The sequence below is a fragment of the Chelonia mydas genome, chromosome 6 (assembly GCF_015237465.2).
Source record: "Chelonia mydas isolate rCheMyd1 chromosome 6, rCheMyd1.pri.v2, whole genome shotgun sequence".
Lineage (NCBI taxonomy): Eukaryota > Metazoa > Chordata > Testudines > Cheloniidae > Chelonia > Chelonia mydas.
The window spans coordinates 126,154,705-126,175,620 of NC_051246.2; the positions used below are offsets into that span (position 1 = coordinate 126,154,705).

General features: G+C 47.5%; 1 protein-coding gene across 12 annotated transcripts in view; it reads right to left on the reverse strand.

The window, feature by feature from the left end:
• Positions 1-6,451: 6,451 nt before the first annotated feature.
• Positions 6,452-20,916, reverse strand: part of FRMD6 (FERM domain containing 6) — a 75,220-nt gene continuing 60,755 nt past the window's right edge. For 11 of the 12 annotated variants that reach the window (XM_037901324.2, XM_037901325.2, XM_043549839.1 and 8 more), the window contains 5 exons: positions 18,945-19,119; positions 15,715-16,050; positions 14,539-14,670; positions 11,401-11,492; positions 6,452-10,275 (listed from right to left, as the gene is read on the reverse strand). In XM_037901324.2, the coding sequence (XP_037757252.1) occupies positions 10,003-10,275; positions 11,401-11,492; positions 14,539-14,670; positions 15,715-16,050; positions 18,945-19,119 (1,008 nt within the window). In that variant the 3' untranslated portion in view covers positions 6,452-10,002. The remainder of the gene's footprint in view (positions 10,276-11,400; positions 11,493-14,538; positions 14,671-15,714; positions 16,051-18,944; positions 19,120-20,916) is intronic. The other variant, XM_043549840.1, reaches the window with a different exon arrangement.

A 20,916-nucleotide genomic window follows, 5' to 3' on the forward strand; every position in this document is an offset into this window, starting at 1 on the left:
AGCTGGCCTGTCACGTGCATCAGCCAGGAAATTCAATGGTACGATTCCTTCACTTGTTTCCGTTTCACACAGATGCCCTATTAAGGCCTGGCCGTTCACAGCACAGAGTCATTGATATCACACAGAGTCAAGGGCTCATTAAGCAAGCAAATGCTTTGTTCAGGAGCCAGGCGTACTGTTAACCCAGCTGCCATACGCTGATACTATCACATGCATGGCAGCTTTACACGGGGCTGAAGGGCTTGGAGACCAATCGACTAACCCAATGGCACGTAGTGTGCTTCACATTTCGGCTTGCCCCCATTTCTCCAGTGCTATGTCCATTGACTGCTGTGTGATGGAAGGGCTCACGTGACCAGTGCTGAAGCTGACCTACATGGTTTTTAGAAATGAGGGTGGCCAAGTGTCAAGGTTCCTTCCCCACTCTGAACTCTAGGGTACAGATGCGGGGACCCGCATGAAAGACCCCCTAAGCTTATTCTTACCAGTTTAGGTTAAAAACTTCCCCGAGGTACAAACTTTGCCTTGTCCTTGGACCGTATGCTGCAACCACCAAGCATCTTATACAAAGAACAGGGAAAGAGCCCACTTGGAGACGTCTTCCCCCAAAATATCCCCCCAAGCCCTACACTCCCTTTCCTGGGGAAGGCTTGATAAGAATCCTCCCCAATTTGTACAGGTGAACACAGACCCAAACCCTTGGATCTTAAGAACAATGAAAAATCAATTAGGTTCTTAAAAGAAGAATTTTAATTAAAGAAAAGGTAAAAGAATCATTTCTGTAAAATCAGGATGGTAACTACCTTACAGGGTAATCAGATTCAAAACACAGAGAATCCCTCTAGGCAAAACCTTAAGTTACAAAAAGACACAAAAACAGGAATATCCATTCCATCCAGCACATCTTATTTTACCAGCCATTAAACAAAAGGAAATCTAACCCATTTCTAGCTAGATTACTTACTAACTTAACAGGAGTTGTAAGGCTGCATTCCTGATCTGTTCCCAGCAAAAGCATCACACAGAGACAGACCCTTTGTCGTCCCCCCGGTCCAGCTTTGAAAGTATCTTTTCTCCTCATTGGTCATTTTGGGTCAGGTGCCAGCGAGGTTATCCTAGCTTCTTAACCCTTTACAGGTGGAAGGGTTTTGCCTCTGGCCAGGAGGGATTTTATAGCCCTGTATACAGGAAGGTGGTTACCCTTCCCTTTATATGTATGACACCAAGTTTTTGACCATGGAGAGGCCTGAACTGCTGAAAATACTGAGCACCCGAAGTCTGACCATTCGGGCCACAAAAATCACTAGTCACTGTTGCCACTCGTGGCCAGTGCACTGCTTCGAAGTCACAGCGGAACTCCTCCGCAGAGCCTGGACTTGGGTACTGGCGCCTCCCCACTGCTCTGCTGGGAGGCGGACCCGGTTACGCAACGCCAAGGTGATCCAAGCGTCAGGCGGAGGGACTGAGCTGAACAGTCTGAGCAGCTGGTTGTCATTTCCAAGGGGATGTTACCATCAGCATGAAAAGTAGCGGTCCCTGTTGCATACGCTTGCCTCTGCATCCCCAAGGCTCCTCTATTGACTGTGTGTCGGTGCCGGCCTCTGTAGCAATAACCACACTGGATTTTACCCGTGTGATTATTCAGGCATTAGAAGATTTGCTCCTTCCAGCCATAGCTCCTATGCTCAGAAGAGGGAATACAGTGGAACTGCTGATATCCGGGAGCTGGAATGACTTTTTAAAAGTATGCCCCCCTAAATCAGCGACACGCCACGTAGCTGTCTTTGCTCTAGCTCCGTGGTCTTCGTTCATACCAAACACCCATTGATGTCAGGGCTCAGCCTGGACCCCAAAACAATGGAGGCTCCCTAAATCACTCGTTGCTTTTGCCACTCTTAGTCGGTGTGTGTAGGTTCTAAGTGGCCGTGCAACTCCCCTCCAAGTCAGGGGAGTTTGGGATGAGTAAGAACTCCAGGATTTTTGGAGGCCGGGGGGAGGAAAAGGAGAGGCTTGTGTTTGGGTGTAGAGCTCGGTGATATTTTTCAAACAAAACATTTTCGGTGAAAAAAATGCAGCTTTGGATCGTCAAACATTTCCTGAAGTCATGTCAATTGCAGCAACTTGATTCAGTAAAAAAGGCAAACAAAAAAACAAAACCAACGCCCCCGCTCCCCCCCCCCCGAAACCAACCACTCAAAACAAATTTTCCAAAAAGTGAACCCATTTCAAGTCAACGTCTTCTACATGCAACATTTCGATGCTGATTTGAAACGCCTGCTCCTTTCTAAATGACCAATTTCATTTAAAATAAAATTAAAAAGGAAAAAAGCACAAAGTGTTTTGTACGACTCTGAACAATGCTTGCTGATGTTTTGATTCACCAAAAATAGCTTAAAAAAATTGTTCTTGAGTCAACCCAAAACTAATTCCCCCCACTCTAGAATTGCCATTGGGCCCTGGTAGATAGAGCTCTTGGGCACTGCAGTAATACAAATCATAGAATCTCAGGGTTGGAAGGGACCTCAGAAGGCCATCTAGTCCAACCCCCTCTCAAAGCAGGACCAGTCCCCAACTAAATCATCCCAGCCAGGGCTATGTCAAGCCGGGCCTTAAAAACCTCTAAGGAAGGAGATTCCACCACTTCCCTAGGTAACGCATTCCAGTGTTTCACCACCCTCCTAGTGAAAAAGTTTTTCCTAATATCCAACCTAAACCTCCCCCACTGCAACTTGAGACCATTACTCCTTGTTCTGTCATCTTCTACCACTGAGAACAGTCTAGATCCATCCTCTTTGGAACCCCCCCTTCAGGTAGTTGAAAGTAGCTATCAAATCCCCCTTATTCTTCTCTCCTGCAGACTAAACAATCCCAGTTCCCTCAGCATCTCCTCATAAGTCATGTGCTCCAGCCCCCTAATCATTTTTGTTGTCCTCTGCTGGACTCTCTCCAATTTTTCCACATCCTTCTTGTAGTGTGGGGCCCAAAACTGGACACAGTACTCCAGACGAGGCCTCACCAATGCTGAATAGAGGGGAATGATCATGCCTTTTTCTACAAGGCGAACATTAAATGCCCAAATTTTGACAGAACACAAATCATTATTAATAATTACTCACACAGCTCTATTGGGGTATAAAAGCCTAAATCTTGTCAGGTACATACATGCACACAGAGTTAATTATTTAGGATCTTTGGTTTATTTTTAAACACAAATGGTTATTGCACATGAAAACCCCCTGCTTCAGGAAGGCGCAGGGGCCAGAATTGGATTGTTGCCTCAGAGAACCTGGCTTGTGGACCTTGCAATTTGTAAGTGGGTTAATCACAGAACTGTAGGGTGGAAGGGACCTTGAGAAATCATCAAGTCCAGCCCCCTGGGCAGCGGCAGGATCAAAGGGCCAGCCTATACCCTTGATTTATGGATTACGCCTCCTCCACTCTGCCCCTCTTTTTAGAAGGGATTAGCACCTGCTTCTATACTGTGACTCTTTGGACAGCTCTCTGTGGTTAGGATCCTCATGGGGGATGGGCCAGGGAGTCCACAGAGAAGATGGCCAGTGGTCTTTTCTTAGGGTTGTCAACTTTCCAATTGCTGAAAACTGAACACCCTTGCCCTGCCCCGCCTTTTCCCCGAGGCCCCGCCCCTGCTCACTCCACTCCTCTCCCCCTTCCCCAGGACTCACCTGCTTTCTGCAGACACAGGCTGGGAGGAGCAGACGTGGAGCCTGCCCGATTGGGGCACAGCGCTCGGGCTGTGGCTCCGAAAAGGAGCCTCGTGAGCAAACTCTGCAGCCTTTTGACACTCCCCTTTCCCACTCTCTCGCTTTCAATGTACAACTGTGTTGAGCTTTTCCTGATTTCCCGTTACCTCCCCATTGACTTGTAATGGGATTAGAGCCTGGTAACATCGCACAGCAGAAAACGATGGTGAGATTTGATGGTTTGATTGGATCTGATCTGTGCAACGCTCTTTGCATAAACGCAAGCTAGATGTTTAACTAAACTTTTTCCAGGGATAACCAAAAACAACATTACAACAGAATCAATAAAGGTCTATTGAAACCTAATAATTTATCAAGAAGGATCGAGGTAAAACCTTTCAAACCTCCCTACCTAAAATCAGGCATCCCCGTTGGGCACCTTAAGAAAGCGAAGTCGATTTTCAGGGGTGCCAAGCACCCACAAAAACCTCTGAAAATCAGGTTGCTTTTTTGTGCACACACGTGAATATACAGGTAGGAGCCAAGTTTTCAGTTATTGGACATCACCAGATGCGGCATAATCATTTCTTACAAACTATCTTCTTTACATGGCAGAAGAAGTTAAAAAACAAAACAAAAAAAAACAGTGCAAGGAATTCCCTACAACAGGATCATATTCATTTTTCTGTCCTACACAGACTCTTAATACAAGATCTCCATTGTTCCAACCTTTGCTGAGTGTTGTGTCGGAGGAGTCAGGCCGAGGTCAATCAGGGCGCAGTGGGGCGGAGGGAGGGGTCGGTCAGACAACTGGCAACCTACCTTTTCCTAAGGAAAAGTAATGCAGTTCTAAGGCCTCCCTGTGTAGAGGATGCAGGATCCAGACACAGCCAGGGAGGCAATCAGATCCACTGAGGCTGCGTCAAGAGGTGGAGGGGGAGATGTGACGACCCTGGGTAAGGCATACAGGCCTGCCTGCCTGCCAGTCTGTGAGGATCAGCAGTCTGGGGACAGAGCTGTGGGTCATTGCAGGGAGGGAGGAATGCTGGCCTCCTGAAGAGGGGGACCTGAAAGGGGGGGCTGCCCTCAGCCCTCCGCCCTCCTCCTGCAGGTTTCCCCGGGGGAGGATACGCCCGCTGGTGGAATTCCGTGGAATCCCTAGGGAGCGTTCACACACGTGTTGGACAGGGCGCTGCTCTCCTATCCAGCGTGATGTCCCAGCTGCTGCGGGGCACCCCTACCCTCACCCAGCACGGGTGCCGGAGGCTGTTCAAAGGGGCATGGAGCATTGTTCTCAGTCTGTGGAAGAAAGGAGCGCACACACTAAAACAGAGCGATACAGACAGAGCGGGCGGGCTGCAGTTAGACCACTAGCCTGGGCCTCAGGAGGGCTCAAATCCCTGTTCTGTTGCTGGCATCTTGCATGACCTCTGGCAAGTCATTTGATTTAGGCCCAGCTCCTCAAAGGTCTCTCAGCACCTAACTCCCATCCTGTTGACTTCGGCACCCATGTATCTTTGAGCATCTGGGCCTTAGTTGGTCTGTGCCTGTTTCCCTAGACAACGGGGATAATAGTTTTGCCCTCCTCGCGTGGAGAGGGGGAGTTGTGAGGATGACAGATGGTGAGGTGCTGAGACACTGTGGTAATGTGGCCAAGAACCACAGATAGCCATAGGCCCAGTCATTGCTATCTGCCCCTTCTGAAGTGCTGACCTGACACAGCATACATCTGGCGCTGTGGTGACCTCTACTTAAATGACCTTTGCTCTGGAGACATTTCTCTGTTCCTCAATCAAATGGGGTACATCACATGACAACACACCTGCTACCCCATAAGCCATCCCCCCACCCCACCCCGACATTATCTGATGCGATGGGAGTACTTCAATAAATCATGCACCAGGAGTTCTCAGCACTGGCATAAGATGTTTGATTGGTTGAAATGTCATTTATGTTCAATCTGAAGGAACCTACCCACTCCCGCAGGTGTCAGAGCAGATGATCAGAATTACTGAAGAAGGAATCTGTAAGCCAAAGGAAATATCTACTCTAAGAAGCTCAACGTTACACAGATGTAACCACCAAAGGATTTTGTAGATGATTCACAGATTTTAAGATTAGAAGAGACCTCCTCTCATTTGACCCCCCGTGTATGACAGACTAGAGAATTTCACCATTACCCTCTATTGAGTCCAATAACTTGTGTTTGGTTAAAGCATCTCTTCCAGGAAGACATCCAATTTTGAAGACACCACAGAACGGAGAATCCACCACTTCCCTTGGTAGCTTGTTCCCGTGGTTAATCACCCTCACAGTTAAAAACGCTGGACCTTATTTCTATTTTGAATTTGTCTGGCTTTACCATTCAGCTGTTGGTTCTTGCTTTGCCTCTCTCTGCTAGATTACAGAACCCTTTAGAGCCCAATATCTTCATGGATTCCAAGGTCAGAAGGGACCATTGGGATCATCTAGTCTGATGTCCTGTATGACATCAGCTACAGAACTTTATTGATACCTTGTAATCAGGTCTCCTCTCTCTCTCTCTCTCTCTCTCACTGTAAGGCATTTTTTTTTTTTGAGAACTCTATTCTTGTGGAGCTTCTCTGCATCCTCTTCCATTTTTCAACATCCTTTTAAAAATGTGGGCACCAGAACTGAATGCAGGATTCCAGTATTGGCCTCAGCCGTTCTTGCATGAAGGATAATTTCGCTGCAATACTCTCATTGAAGAACTCACAAAACTTCAACAATTAGTTAAAACATTTTTTATATTGTCAAGACTCATAGTAATGCAAACAACTGTAACTTTATTGTAATCTCTAACTGTACCATGAAAGGCACATAACAAACTTCAATGTAACAAAATAATTCCGCTATGTTTCCACACGCACGCTCCCTTTCTCGTATGGTCGTGACACGAAGATCCTTTCACAGAAAGGATTATTTAGTTTGTGCATGCATATAGCTCATTATTGCAAACGTATCAGTGTAAATGTCAGAAGGCAACAGACACCAAATCCGGACGTTGACCATTTGGGGATTTCTAACCGATGCAGAATAAATAACTTTATATCATACAGCTTTCTAGTACCAAGTGTAGAATACAAGATATTGCCTTTTCAACTGCCAGCACCCCACATTACAAAGATCAATTTGCAACAAATTATGAGTATTATGACAAAAGCAATGACGTGTCTTGTTATGGGTCAATGCTGTCTATTCATGTAAGTTAACTACTTATGAATCCAAGTAGAACACAACTTGAGCAAAACCACCATGTCTGCGGAACCACATGAATGATTTCAGACTTTTTGGTTGGAGTATAAAGCAAAAGGCCCCGATCCTACAATTGGGTCCAGATCAGCAGACCCTCATGGAAACCCATGAACAATTTTAGGGCTCTGCATGATTGCAAAAGGTCTGTCTTGTACAGACTGGATTGCAGGATCTGGAGTAGCCCGCTTTCTCGATGGCATAAAGCACTATTTGCATAATTAATCCTTTAATTACATTCTTCCCCCTATATTTTAACAAAATAAATAACAAGAACAAATAGGGCTCATATCATGTTGGGGTCTCTTCAATGATATGGGTGCTTTACAATTTTCAGTTTGGCCAGGGTCATACCAACACACAGCACATACCATTTCAAGAAAAACGGGTTTGCCAACAATGAACGCGTGAAGATGAGTAGGAGGGAAACCTTACATATTGCACACCACCACTGGGGAATAAACGGACAGAGGAGCAGGTATTTCGTACAATCCTTTTGACCACAGAAACTTGGCTTATCCAATCAGTTGGCAAGAAAAAAAAATCTGACCCTGTGAATTCAGAATAATTTTTCTTTTCCATTTTCGACAGTTGAACTTTGATAACTGCACTGTGATATAGCTGTGTATATTATATATGTTGTATAGACACTGTGTGTGCGTATATATAGCGTATATATCAAACACATCCATGTATATAGATCTGTGGTCATCCCCAGAGATACAACCCTAGAACCTGAAAATTCTGCTTGCTCTGCAGGAGGGGATCATCTTTGGTGCAGGAACTCAGCGTGACTCAGCAGAGAGGGAAGAAACTCCAGCGCCAGCGAGGTGGACTTTTAAGGCTGGGAGACTTTGCACATGGCCAAGTTAGATCTAGTTTTGGCTTGTGCTGATGTGGAAGGGAAAACCGCTTTCAACTGATGCAGAACCTCTCCATTGCTAGCGAGAGAGATGCCCGGCACCAGGGATGGTCTCGAGCATAGCGGTGCGAGTCTAATGCCGCAGCTAATCGGTGCATCTCCTATCACCTGCAGGAAGCGTCGGCCAGCAGACGGCGGGTGATCCTATTGCACAGCACCCTGCAGTGAGGTGCTGGGTGCCACCGAATGCTGCCCCCTATTGATGCGCCTGCATGCTTCACTGCTCGCTCTCCCTGCACTGGCTAGACAGTACCATGGCAGCAATTGGCTACATATATCTTACACACAATGCAAACACTGATGTTGTTATACATAATGGGCAACATTCACTGGTATGTCCTGAATGCTCTCCCCCACTCAGGCAACGTAAAGCCCTCACAAACTTGGCAGCAGAGTGATGAAAAGTAGCCAGTGTTTATGGAAACCCTGGCCCATTTTCTAGCAAAAAAAAATATGTATCAGGCAGCAATGCTGTAGCAAATTTTGCAGTGTTCGTTATTTGCTCTATAACACTGTCTCCCATATAGCGATAACACTGATTACGGTGCCCTGCGCCAAAACTCTAAAGTCCTTTTTGTTACCAAAAACACACCCGCATTTCTTATAAAAATATCACACTCCTTATTTATAAAATAACCATTTTGTTAAGAAAAGTTTCCAGTTAAAAATATGATATAATCAAAATATGGTAAACTATGGCTGTAAAATACTAAATCCTAATTAAAAATAGGTCCTTTAAAAAGAGGCATTGTGCTGTAAATATTAGTTGCTGTAATGCTTTGCCCCATATTTACTGATTGTAAAATTATCATGACACCTGTTCATGTTAATGTCATTAGGACACTCCATCTCGAAAGCTGCACCTGTCGCATTTCTGATAGAACATCTTCCTCCTTTCATCAGAACTATTTAAATGGTAAAGTATTTAATGATGCGTGGAAAGCCTTATTTAAAAGAACAACAAAACTATGTTAACTGAAAACAATCATGCTAACAATGCAGTTGCATACATATTATTTGCAACAGGAAAGTATTTTTTCACCTTCCAGACAGTTCGTGTTAGAAAAAACAACAAAAAACGATTGTCTATACGTATTATTAAAGGAAGGAAGCATATTCTTGGTATAAAAAGTATTTTAGAATAAAAATAAAAAGGGTCTATAAAGATCCAAACATATATAAACATATATAGAATTTTATATATGTATATTATATATATTTAAGGTACTTTGGTCAGCAAACATTATTGCTACATTATATATGATCTGTTATTTTTCATTTTTCTTTAAAATAAAGAAGAAGTTTAGAAGCTTTCTAAGTTCCCATGTAACATCAATCTGATTTTTGTAAACTTTACAAAATGCTGAACAAAAGCTCTGTTTGGAACCAGATTCCAAAGGACATTTTTGGAAGAACTGGGATCACACAATACGTCAACTGCAACTGAACTCACGGGTTTCCACGGTATTAGGAACATGCATAGCGTTTCTTGTCTAGTTATTGCTTAAATCTCATCTTCTTGATACTGGCATTTAGGATATTTACATTTCTTTGGCCTGACAGAACACAACGAAGGGAGTGACGTTTTCTTTTTAGCATCTACAGAAGCTAAAGCGATGGCTATACAACAAGAGGCAATGGCATCTTTAGGAAAAGAAAAAAAAAAAAACCTAAACAAAAAAACCCCCAAAACCAAAAAAAGACAAACCCGACCAGACTCAAGAGCCTTCCTGAGGCAGGAATAAGAACGTAGGATTATCTTTGATTAGGTTAAATAAAGAAACGATGTCGTGCTTCTCCAAACTGAAATAAGATCATCAGTATTTTGCACCAACTACTTCCAAATAAGAAAGAGAATTCCTCTCTCCCTCTGACTGATTAACCTAGACAGGGCTCGGTCATGCCACACAATCTCTATCCCTACTGCCTGGGTACTACTCAAAGTGCAGTGGTAGCTAAAGCCTTGATTTGTAGTAGCAAAGGGCCAGGTGTGTAGGCAGAAGGAAAAACCATATGGCACCAGACACATTTCAAGGAAATATCAATAGATTTCAAGTCTTTCTAATAGTGCAGGTAGCCAGTCCAGCCACAATACAGCTGTGGGGCTTAAACAACGAACTCTGGAACTTCATCATGGGTCAGATCCAAAGAGAAGTATTTGCTCGTTCTTTTGACTGGGAAACTGTCTTGGATATTGATACACTGCTGAGCCAAGCAGCTGTTACAATAGAGACCGTCTTCATCCAGTTCGTGGCCACAGCCAAACGTGTAGCTCTGAGCAGTGTCCGCTAGCTGCAAGAAGTCTTTTTGGTAAAGCCGGATGTCATCCAGGCTTAAGCTGTGCCGGTCGGAGGAAGTCTTTGGTTTTCTGCAGGCGGTCTGTACAGAAGAGAAGATTACAGGAAGAGCGTTAGCAGGCATCAGTTGTCAATCTAAAAATTACATCACTGGTGCACCTGTATGGCAGCCAGGCAGCGCCATTATGCACTTGATGGTCTTCGCTCATCCTAAATATAACTCTCCCGTTACATATACGGAGATATGGTGAGTGTGACCAGGGACTGAGGGGGAGATTTTTAAAGGCAAAAACAGCAGTTAGGTGCCAAGTCAGCAAAATTCAGGGGTCAAATTCTGATCTTACTATAAAGTCACTGGCAAAACCCCCACTGACTTCAGTAGGGTCAAGATCTCACTTTAGGTGTCTGGACCCATTATAAAGATAGGGGCCAGCTGTCCAATTCAAATCCAGATGTGGGGTTGGATTTCAAATAACCCCTAGATCTGGGATCTTGGTTTGGACCCATCTCTAGACAGTGATAACTTAGTCTGGTACAGTCATTCAGGAGAGCAAACAAGTCAGAGCCAGCATTGTGAGTTAGTGTACGTCTATTCTGGAGCGGAAGGTGTAATTTCCAGCTCAAGCAGACATTCCTGTGGTAGCTACATCGCTGTGGTCCTTGGAATCGTCTCTGCAGACAAAGTGAAAGCAGGATATGGGTGATGCTGGGGTGTTAAGTGACATTGTTGGAGCCCATACTGCCGTATGTCTCTGGACAAAGGAAACTTTCCTGGGCATTGTAACACACCAACATTCGGGATCAAGATTAGTGATGAGTTACCTCAGAAGGGCTGTGGGTTTGGTTTGGATAAAGCACCGGGATATAGGGCTGGTGTATTCCAATCTATTAAAGTCTCTGGGATCTGGAGATTTGATCTGATGTTCTTGTAAGGTTTCTAGCATTCCCTGTTTCTGACGTGGTGAGAAATGCAATGGGAAAAGGCCCTCCCTGCTGTTTGCTTTCAAAAGGCCCAGGTTTGCAAAAAGGAAATATGTTTTTTCACCCCCAAAAGCTAAAATTTACCTAATCTCTCAGAAATTCCATATGAGTTTGGAGCAAGGTACTGGATGGCTTCCCCCCCCCCGATTGGTTTTTCCATGTCTAATCAAGACACGTCATTTGCTTTAGATCTAGCCGTATGTCTGAAGTCTCAATGCATGCACACCTGAGGCAACGAGTCGCTGCTTTGACCACGAAGTCTCACCACTGTTTCTGAAGAGCTGGATGTGGATGAGCTCACTTCCTTTACGATTAACCCTGAATTAGGAAACAAGGAAAGAAACAGATCTAAAGTCTGGAGTGATTTAGAGTCACCTTCTGGGTTGCCAGGATACGTTGCTGCCTGGTTAAGTTACCTTGCGGAAGCCACATTTAAAATTGCACAGATGAAGTACTTGGTATCAACATTTTGTCACATCAAAAGAGATCCTCTTTAGTTACTCGGGGCCATATTCATAAATTAATCTAGAGGGAGTCTGCACTGGTGTCTCTTCAACATGTATGTTACGCCAATTTAGCCTCCTCAGGCACACAGGACCAAATTCAGAGATGCTGAGTATGTTAGATCCCTTTACATTAATCTTGGACTCCTCTGCTTACGCACACGACGTCACTGTGTATGTAGGTCCAAGCAATTGTCAGTTACACATTAAAAGGCCACAAGAAAGATGCAAGAGGCTGAGGTTTTCCCGCCCCACTTTAACTTGTGTCTTTCTCCAGCTCCTCAGCAGATATGACTCCCATCAGCGGAGCAGAGAGCATTTCAGAAGCACGTAGAGAAACTAACTATAAAGAGTTCATGATACTTCCTGCCTCCGAATTTGGCTCCTTGAGTTGCTTCTCTAGCCACAGTCGAAAGCTGAGATTATTGAAACTGAGTCTGTATCTTTTAATAAACTCCTATGCAAAACATAAACAAAGCCAATTTCTGATTATTCCTGAAGTAAGAAAATACAGGAATGAACCCCTGTATCTCTGGCACTATACTGATGCTCCAACGGAGCCCCAAGGCGAAGGGTTCCACTGAGGTTGGTAGGAGTTTTGTCATCGACTTCAGCGAGGCCAGGATTCCTCCTATGGTTTATAGGTGGCCTGGGACTGAGGGAGAAAACTGGGATGACAATGCCAGGAGACTCCATCAGAGCTTCACTGATTTACACCTGCTCAGGATCTGGCCCTATCTGTTTGTATGCTGATGGGCTAACGGTGTTCACTTTACAGTGCTGGAACTACAAACTTCAGTCCACGGTTTTCTCACCTTAAGAATGCATCAGGTGTTATTGTAACCATTACAGCGACCTAATCTTTAGCAGTTATAAACCCTCCCCATAACCTCTTGCACCCAGTGAGAAGCTGAAATGTGATTAGTACTTAGGAATAGGAATTTCTCCTTTTCTAGGCGTGCCGCAAAAATCTGAAGTACAAATCCTGACATGCCTGGGTCAGGGTCCCAGTGCATAGCGGCAGTTCACTGATACAGTCTCTCTAGAGGGCAGGGTGGCCTTCATCTGACAACGTGCTGCTGAAAGAATGGTGAAGCTGACAGAGGAGAAGTGCTGAAGCGTTCCTGTCCTTTGAGTGAAGATGGGAAAGGGAAGCGAGATCAAGGAAAACTATGAAAATGGAGACAAAATGTGTTTAAGTATCTTCATTTGGAGTGAAGGCCAAAATGGCAAAACCACCATGCAGGTCAGTTTAACAGCACCGTTTACAAGAGAGGTTTTACTTTCTATCTAGATGAAAGAAGAAAGGGCACTGTGTAAAGATCATTAGAACTGGTGCTAATAATTCTGAAAGCAACGGAATTTGTTTTTAATCTCTCACAAATTAAGAGACTAAAAGGATATTTAGACACAAATCACAATTTTGTCTGACAAGGTTTCATCTGCGATTGTTACACGCAACACCTACAGCTGCTACAGCTACAAGAGACTAGAGAAAGAGCTGATTCCTCTATTTTTTCCAGTATGTGCCTTTAGTGGCCTTGTGCATAGAGTCAGTTTCACCATTTCCCCCGGACAGCCAGTAAATCTCCATTCAATTGTGGGCCTGTCACCCAGCAACAAAGGAGTGAAAACCCCACTTAATAAAAGGAAAATGGGATTGCAGAATGACAGCGATTGCCAGAGGCCTTCCAGGGCAGGTGCAGAGCCTGCATCTTCTTCCAACTTATTTCTGAAAAGGTCTAGATTTCAAGTCGATGGTGTCCTTCAAAATGGGAATGGCTCATAGAAAAGTAAAATCCTCCAAACAAATAGCCTTTGGCTCAACTGATTACATCACCTAAGAACCCACTTTACATAAGTAAATGGGTCAGATTTTCCATAACTCCGGACATGTGCATCTGCACCACTATTTGCGTCTGCACCATGGTAAAGTGCATGCTCATATAGACAGGATCTGCATGTGATTACTGAAATTACACATGCAATTGGGCAGCTGTGCACGAAACAGAGCTGGGCAAACGCACACCTCAGGTTCTGAGGATATGACATGTTTTGTTCCTCAACTCTTGGACTCAAGAAAAACAATTGGGACGGTCTGTTGGGCCGAATTCTGCATCGTGTAAGTGGGCTAAACTTCCAATAGCTCCAAAGGAGTGAGAGATACTTACACTAGGACTGAATCTGGCTCAGTATGTCTATTTTTACTCTATATGAAATTCACCTGTGTGCATAAAGCTTTATTTGGAGGGATTAGGTGGGACTGAAGTGATATGGTATGTAGACTTTCTGCAGCCCCCTGCAAAGAGGTGAATTTCATCCTAGATGTACTGATAAAAAGATACGTTTATTACAAGCTACCGAAGTGAAATGTGCTTTTAAGATCCTCCCACTCCTGGCAATCCCTTATCTTAAAGCATCACCATGGTTTCCAGTACACATTCATCTGATCTTTAGTTTGACCCATTGCTACTGTGCAAACTCCTCGTTGCTGGTCCCGTGAGTGGTTGCCTTAGGCAAGTTTCACTTGACTCAAAATTAAAACTGGCATTTGCACCATCGAACCCAATGCTGCCACACAAAGAAAAGGAGATGAAGGGAGCTGGAAATCCTGCTATTGACCCCCTCCCCCAAAAGCAATCTAGTAGACTGTCCCACTTTGTGCTTTTATCTCACACCTGAAGGTAAATTCATGGGGATCTGACCTCCTGAAAAATCTGACTTCAGCTCTGTTGTGGCATTTGTCAAGATGACCCTTTTTCGTATTGCTTCTCATCCCCAGCACTTCCGCCTATGTGCTCTTAGTGATTTCCCCCACCATCATAGAAAGCAAGGTCAGGCATTTCCCCGTGGCATTTTACCCGAGTGTCCGTTAAACTTCCGTGATGTCAGCATATCCTCAGTGATGTAGATACACATGTCTGGGCTAACCTCGAGGGGCGACTCATTTGTCTGCTCCAGCTCCCGGGGGTCATCCACCAGCATTTCTATTTCTGAAGCCGAAGAGGAAGCAAAGATTGAATTATTTTCTAACATGGAAAGAGTGCCAGAAAAAAAATCCAGAGGCTCTCGGCGCTATACAATGGTTTGTCCCTACTGGCCAGCAGCTGCCGCATAAAGATAATTCTTGAGTCCTAAAAAGCAGCACTGAATGCCAGTCACGACTGCAGAAATGCTTGAGAAAATGATCATCTGTTATGTGTGTTACGGTCGCACCTACAGGTCTAAGCCACATGGTTGCTAGGTGCTGCACTAATGAGCTGAGGGTACATCCACACAGCAACCGGCAGGTGTTGTTCCTAGCCCAGGTAGACAGACCCACACTAGCTCAGCTCAAGCTAGCGCGCTAAAAATAGCAGCGTGACCGTTGTGGTATGGGCGGTCACAAGTCCAAGCTTGCCCAACGGCCTGGATTCAAGCTCTGGTGGCTAGCCCGGGCAACTGCCTGTGCCACAATGTCCACACTGCTGTTTTTAGTGCACTAGTTTGCTCCCCTCTAGCGTGTCTGTCTACCCACCTCTAAGCTCCAGTGCGGACAGACTCCCAGGGGCCCAATCACCCACATTGTGATGCTGGAAAGCGATGTCTGGGGTGACACGCGGGGGAAATCATTTGCCTCCTGGCTGTCTTTGGCCAGCACTCCATCCTACCAGCAATATTCAGCACCATGACTGCTTCTGACTGGATGCTGCGATGCAACAGCGAGGCTCAGGATTCTCATGGCACAGCCCTGATTCTTTCCCCCGGTGTCTCCAGCATCCTCCCGAGCGATTTCAGCCTGGGGTACTAGACTGATGAGGACGAGCTGCTTGGAGCAGGAACAACACTGAAAGCGTTTTCACTGCCAGGAGCACTGACATATCCGTCTAACCTAGAAATCTATTCTTTCCTACGCAGAGCCTATTTCAGAAGCTCAGCTGTGCACGGGTGGAACGCAATAACCCCGACGGTTTGGTGCCAGATCTATTGCAACTCAGCAGCCCGCGAGACAGACTGCAGAGAGTGCACGTGGAACGGAAGCCATCCGCTCGGCTTACCATCATCCTGAGAGTCCTCCTCCAGCCGGTCCTTCCCACCGCTCTCCACCCCGGAGGTGTGGGAGCTGCCGTGGCTGGTCATGGAGCTGCAGGTTTTCAGTTTGCGGTGCACAGCGGTGCCCAAGAAGCTGTCCTCCGGCCCCATCTCCCTGGGCTTGGTGTCCGCCTCGATGCCGGAGGTGTGGGAGCTGCTATGGCTGGTCGTGGAGTGCCGCGAGAGGCGCTTGTGCTTGGCGCTGCCCGCGCTGCTCCCGCTGGCTCGGGAGCGTTTCTCCAGCTGGTCCATGTCCAGGTCCACGGTGTCGCTGATGTAAGACTCCCGGTACTGCTTCTTCTCTGCAAGGCAAGCCAGCAGCATGGTCACTCCCCCATGGGAGCCTGGCGGGCTGCGAGGGGTGCCAATGCACCCGGGATGCGTACCGACTCTGGGCCAGATTGGGCCTGGGGACAAGAAGCTGCTTGTTCCCTCTCCTCCCCACCCCGTGTGTCTCCTGCCTTTGGGCAGCTGCTAGGCAACCCTGCAGCCCCTGAGCTGTCAGTGGTGCGGGGACAGGCTCCCCAGCATCCCAGAAGACAGGACCATGGCCCTCAGAGCAACTGGCTGAGCACACAAGTGGGGACCGGCTGCCCCGCAGGCATGATGGCAGGGGCACTCCCTCCCCAGGTTGTAATTCGGACACCCCTTTCTCTCCCTCCCCCCACAAGGGGGTGCACAGCCCCAACCCCGGCAGGGCCTGAGCCCTCCCTGGTAGTTATAGACTGCCTTGGGTCAGGCAGTGCAAGGGAGCACTGACACTGCTCCCTCCCAGCACCCCTGGGGCTGATCATCCCCAAAAAGGGGGCCAGGAGAGGGAGACGGAGCCAGAACCAGCCCCACCCCCAGCCTGTGAAATACCAGCTACACAGGACCATGCAGGGTGCACCCTCCCCTGTAATCCCGGGACCCTGATGCACAATCCCACCCTGCAGTGCATTAAGGCCCAGTCAGGCCTTATTGATGCAGTGCAGCTATCTAATTATGGTTGTGTTTATCACAGCACAGGGCCTCCTCCTGACTCCTCCGATGGCCAGGGGCCTTATCAGTAGGCCAGCATCTGCCTCCGGCGTGGTTATCGCCCAGCCTGGTCTGCTGACGCTCAGCCCACACAAACAACGGCATGCAGATTTCCCGCAGGGAACACATTCTTGATCTAAGCGAGCTGCAGGCTGCGTCCGGCCAGGCTCTGACTGGGAACACGCTGCACAACACGGGTCCCCAGACAGCCCCTCGGGTGGAGGTGGAAGGGATTTTTAGTGGCACCACAGTGTGCCAGGGTAAATTCAAACCATTCGCGCGGACGTGACTTCAGGATTGGGGAAACTGAAGGCAGGCTGAGTTTCAGGGCAAAGCCCGGCTCCTTGCCCGGCTGCCTTTCGCTGGAAAAAGCGGCGCGGCTGGCCAGAGGCCGAGTGCACTGGGGAACTCGGGCCGTGACACAAGGGGATCAGTTGCCCTTCTCATGCTGGAACTGCAAACTTGACTGCGCCCTGCCAATGCCATCTGCTGTACAGCAAAGGCTCATGCATGTCTACACACAGCTCTCTGCCATTTGGTCCAAGTGCTGGCAAACAGCATGGAGTCCAGGGAAACGGCTCTGGGCACGCAACGGTGCAGGGGGCGGGGCTGAATCGCCAGCCCCAATCTGTCTATCTGCTGTGCAAGCCGGCCAGCGTCACCCCCACGGGGTATAGAGGGGCAGTAGCGCTGATCCCCCATCATAACCCACGGCTTGGGGACTCACATGACCCACACTGGCTATGACACCTGCACTCTCCCAGCCTACTCGCAGGCTCTGCCTCCACGCTCTCCTAGACCGTGCCCATCACCATGGTGTCTGCTTTCCGTTGTGGGGCTTGACTCCTTGGTGTGATGTGGCTCCGGATTCCCTCTGCACTTCCTAGCCCTGTGGCACCATGGGGAGATGGCATTTCTGCCTGCTTTTGGCCCTCACACGGCCACAGGGAGGGGTTTGCCCCTTTGATAGTAACAGCCGGGGCTGAAACTTTCCCTGATTTCAAGAGCACCAGGAGGTGGGGAGCTGCCCGTCCCAGCAGCCCACAGTCCAAATCCCTCCTCCGAGCGCGGGTGGGAACTCGTTCAGAAACCTGCGCACACAAACTGTACGGCGCGTGAGCCAGAGCGGGAAACCACAGGAGCAAGGCAAGCGGGGCCTGCTCACGCCTAGAGCGTGCCGAGGAGCATGGGTGCTGGAGGAGCAGACGCTGGGGCCTGGCACGGATGGCAGTGCCACCGCCACCGTGCCAATTCAGTCCTGTCGGGGGGCGGGGGGGTGTGTGTCTCTTTCTCGTCGGTTTTACGCAGTCACCTCCAACGCTTGCCACGAGGAATTGGTTTATTTCGAGGGTTTTTTTAAAACGTTCCTGTCTGAAAAACGCATTGGCTCTTCGGGGGGAGGCCTCAGTCCTGTCAGCCCAGGGTCTACGCGCTACAGGGTCTGGAGAGACGAGAGGGGCCTGAGAAGGCTGGAAACAAGCTGCACCACCGCCAGCAGCAACAGGCCACAGCCTGTCTGGGTGCGAACGGCGGGACAGAACGAACAGGCCCGGGAGGAGGGTGCACAGAGAGACTCCCTCCAGTCCCCCGCAGCAGCGTCCTCGGCCGGAAACAGCTCGGCTCCAAGGCTCTGACACGAATCCTTGCTAGAGGCCACAGGGGATGAAACTGCAACCGCGGGCAGCAGGAGAGCTGGTCAGAAAGGGTCCGAGGAAACACTGTTCTCATTGGAATTTGCCAGTTCAGGGAAATGAGAATGTTTCTCACATGTGGTCCAATTTCTCCCAAGAACCCACTGAAACCCTGCCAGCTGGAATGCCGCAGGGCTGGGAACCCCAGGGATTCCAGGGTCTGCGGCTCTGGGTCACCTCTGGGCCTGCCCCGGGTCTGGGTGGTCTCCGGGGCTGGGTGGTCTCCGGGCTCTGGGCCTGCCCACCAGGTGGACTGTCCTGGGGCTGGGGGGAGGGACTCCATCCACTTTCATGGAGAATTTTGAAATTCTTGGTTTCCCTCCATGACCTGGAATAGCCTTTCTCCACCCAGCTCTAGACAGCAGCTCAAGCCAGACGAGAGGTTGCAGCTCCACTGTTTGGAGTCAGACTGTTATAGGCTGCGGGGGAGGAAGGGGGGGGAGCAGTAAAACACAGTCTAGCCTGATTAAAAAACAGCCGAGTACCTTCATTCTCCTCAAGTTTCCGGACGTGCCGCAGGATCGGCTGCAGATTCATGTAGAGGCGATGGCTATTGCTGAGAAGCTGCAGGAGGTGCCTGGAGCGCATGGGACAGCCCGTATAGTAGATGAGTTTCCGGGCTGATGGCAAACCATCCGGCAAAATCTCAAATTTCTTACCCTGTGCGGAGCAAGGAGGAAATATCAGTATCTGCACTGCAAAGGTTTGTAAAGGGAGGCGTCCAGCCTGGAATACAGAGACCGATTACTCTGTTCTCTTGTGAAAGGTAAAGGGAGCTTCGAGGGAATGGTGGGAGTTTGCTCTATTTAAGAAGACTCCTTGAAGTTACTAGCAAAACAATCAGTTACCCCAGGGCACATTGTCTTGCAGTGAGACAAACATAGGAAACAAACACGGTTTGCTCTGCATTACACAATACTGCCAAAATCCATGCCCAGTGTCAGGGCTGGCAGGTTCCCACGGCAAGACCGGGCAAGAGGTTTGGCTTCAGTTAATTATTCAGTTTCACAGGGGGGAAAGTAGTAAGTGCACGAGACACTTCAGCAGGAGAACAAACAGATGCATTTACACAATTTAATACACAGACGATGCTTAATGCTCCTGTGTCAGGCAGGAGGTTAGACAAGAGGATTATAATGGTCTCTTCCGGGCTTAACATCTATGAATCTTTCTACCACCAACTCTGCTCTCTTTGGTGTGACGGCAAGCTTTGCCATGATTCCAATAAGAGTGGGCCCTGGTTTAACAAGTTCCCAACCTGTACATTCTATTTGGTGCTTCAGCTGTAATGATCTAAAGGAAATAACAGATGAGTTACTCTGGATGAATTATTTCCCCCTTTAAGACCATAAGAACAGCCATGCTGGGTCAGGCCAATGGTCCATCTAGCCCAGGATCCTGTCTTCCGACAGTGGTCAATGCCAGGTGCTTCACAGAGAATAACAGAACGGGCAGTCAAGTGATCCATCCCATCACCCACTCCCAACTTCTGGCAAACAGGGGCTAGGGACACTCAGAGCATGGGGTTGTATCCCTGCCCATCTTGGCTAATAGCCATTGATGGACCTATCCTCCGGGAAAGTATCTAGTTCTTTTTGGAACCCTGTTACAGTTTTGGCCTTCACAACATCTCCTGACAATGAGTTCCACAGGTTGACTGTACATTGTATTGACTTTATGATGCTCACATTTAAATACCCAGCAACCAGGCAACTTGATGGATTGGAAGAGATTCTAGCAAATTTTCAGGAAAGCAGAGTTTCTAAAACTGCTTTCATACCTGTACCATTATAGGGAAAAAGAATCAAACCAGGACTATTCATATTGATTTTCCTCAAAGCAACATTTCGTTATTGCTCTCCAATTCAAAATGAGTTCACACTTGAGATTTAGCTTCTTGCTGTTGCTAGGTCTAGAGTGCAGAGTGGGGGGTGGGCTAAAAAACCCAGAACAGACTTTTCCCAATCAGGTGCAGAGTGTATCTATGATCTTAGAGCTTAATAAAAGGTATGAAGGACTTTGCAGGCTATTGTGTTTCCATGAAGCAGTATCCTCAAAAATGTATCTGGGCAAAAATGTCAAAAGTAGCTAGAGATTTGGAGTTTCTCAGTGTTTAGGTGCCAAATCTGTGACACCTTAAAGAGCCTGTTTTTCAGCAATGCTGAGCACCCGGCCTCTGAACATTTTGGCCATTGTGAACACAAAATCTTAAGTCTAAAATATTCAGGACTCCCACCCAGCTCAGCCAGCTCCTTCTATTGAAACTATTGTTACAACCCACCAGATAACAACCCAGCTTGTAGTCTCACTTCCCTGTCCTAAGAGCACTGTAACATTTGCCTTTTTCTGTACGAGGTTCTGATACACTGGTGTATTACAGGGAGTAATTCCACTGTTTTCAGGTTTTTGAAAGGGGTTGTCTTCAGTGTTGTTACATGTATGTAACCGAGATCAGAA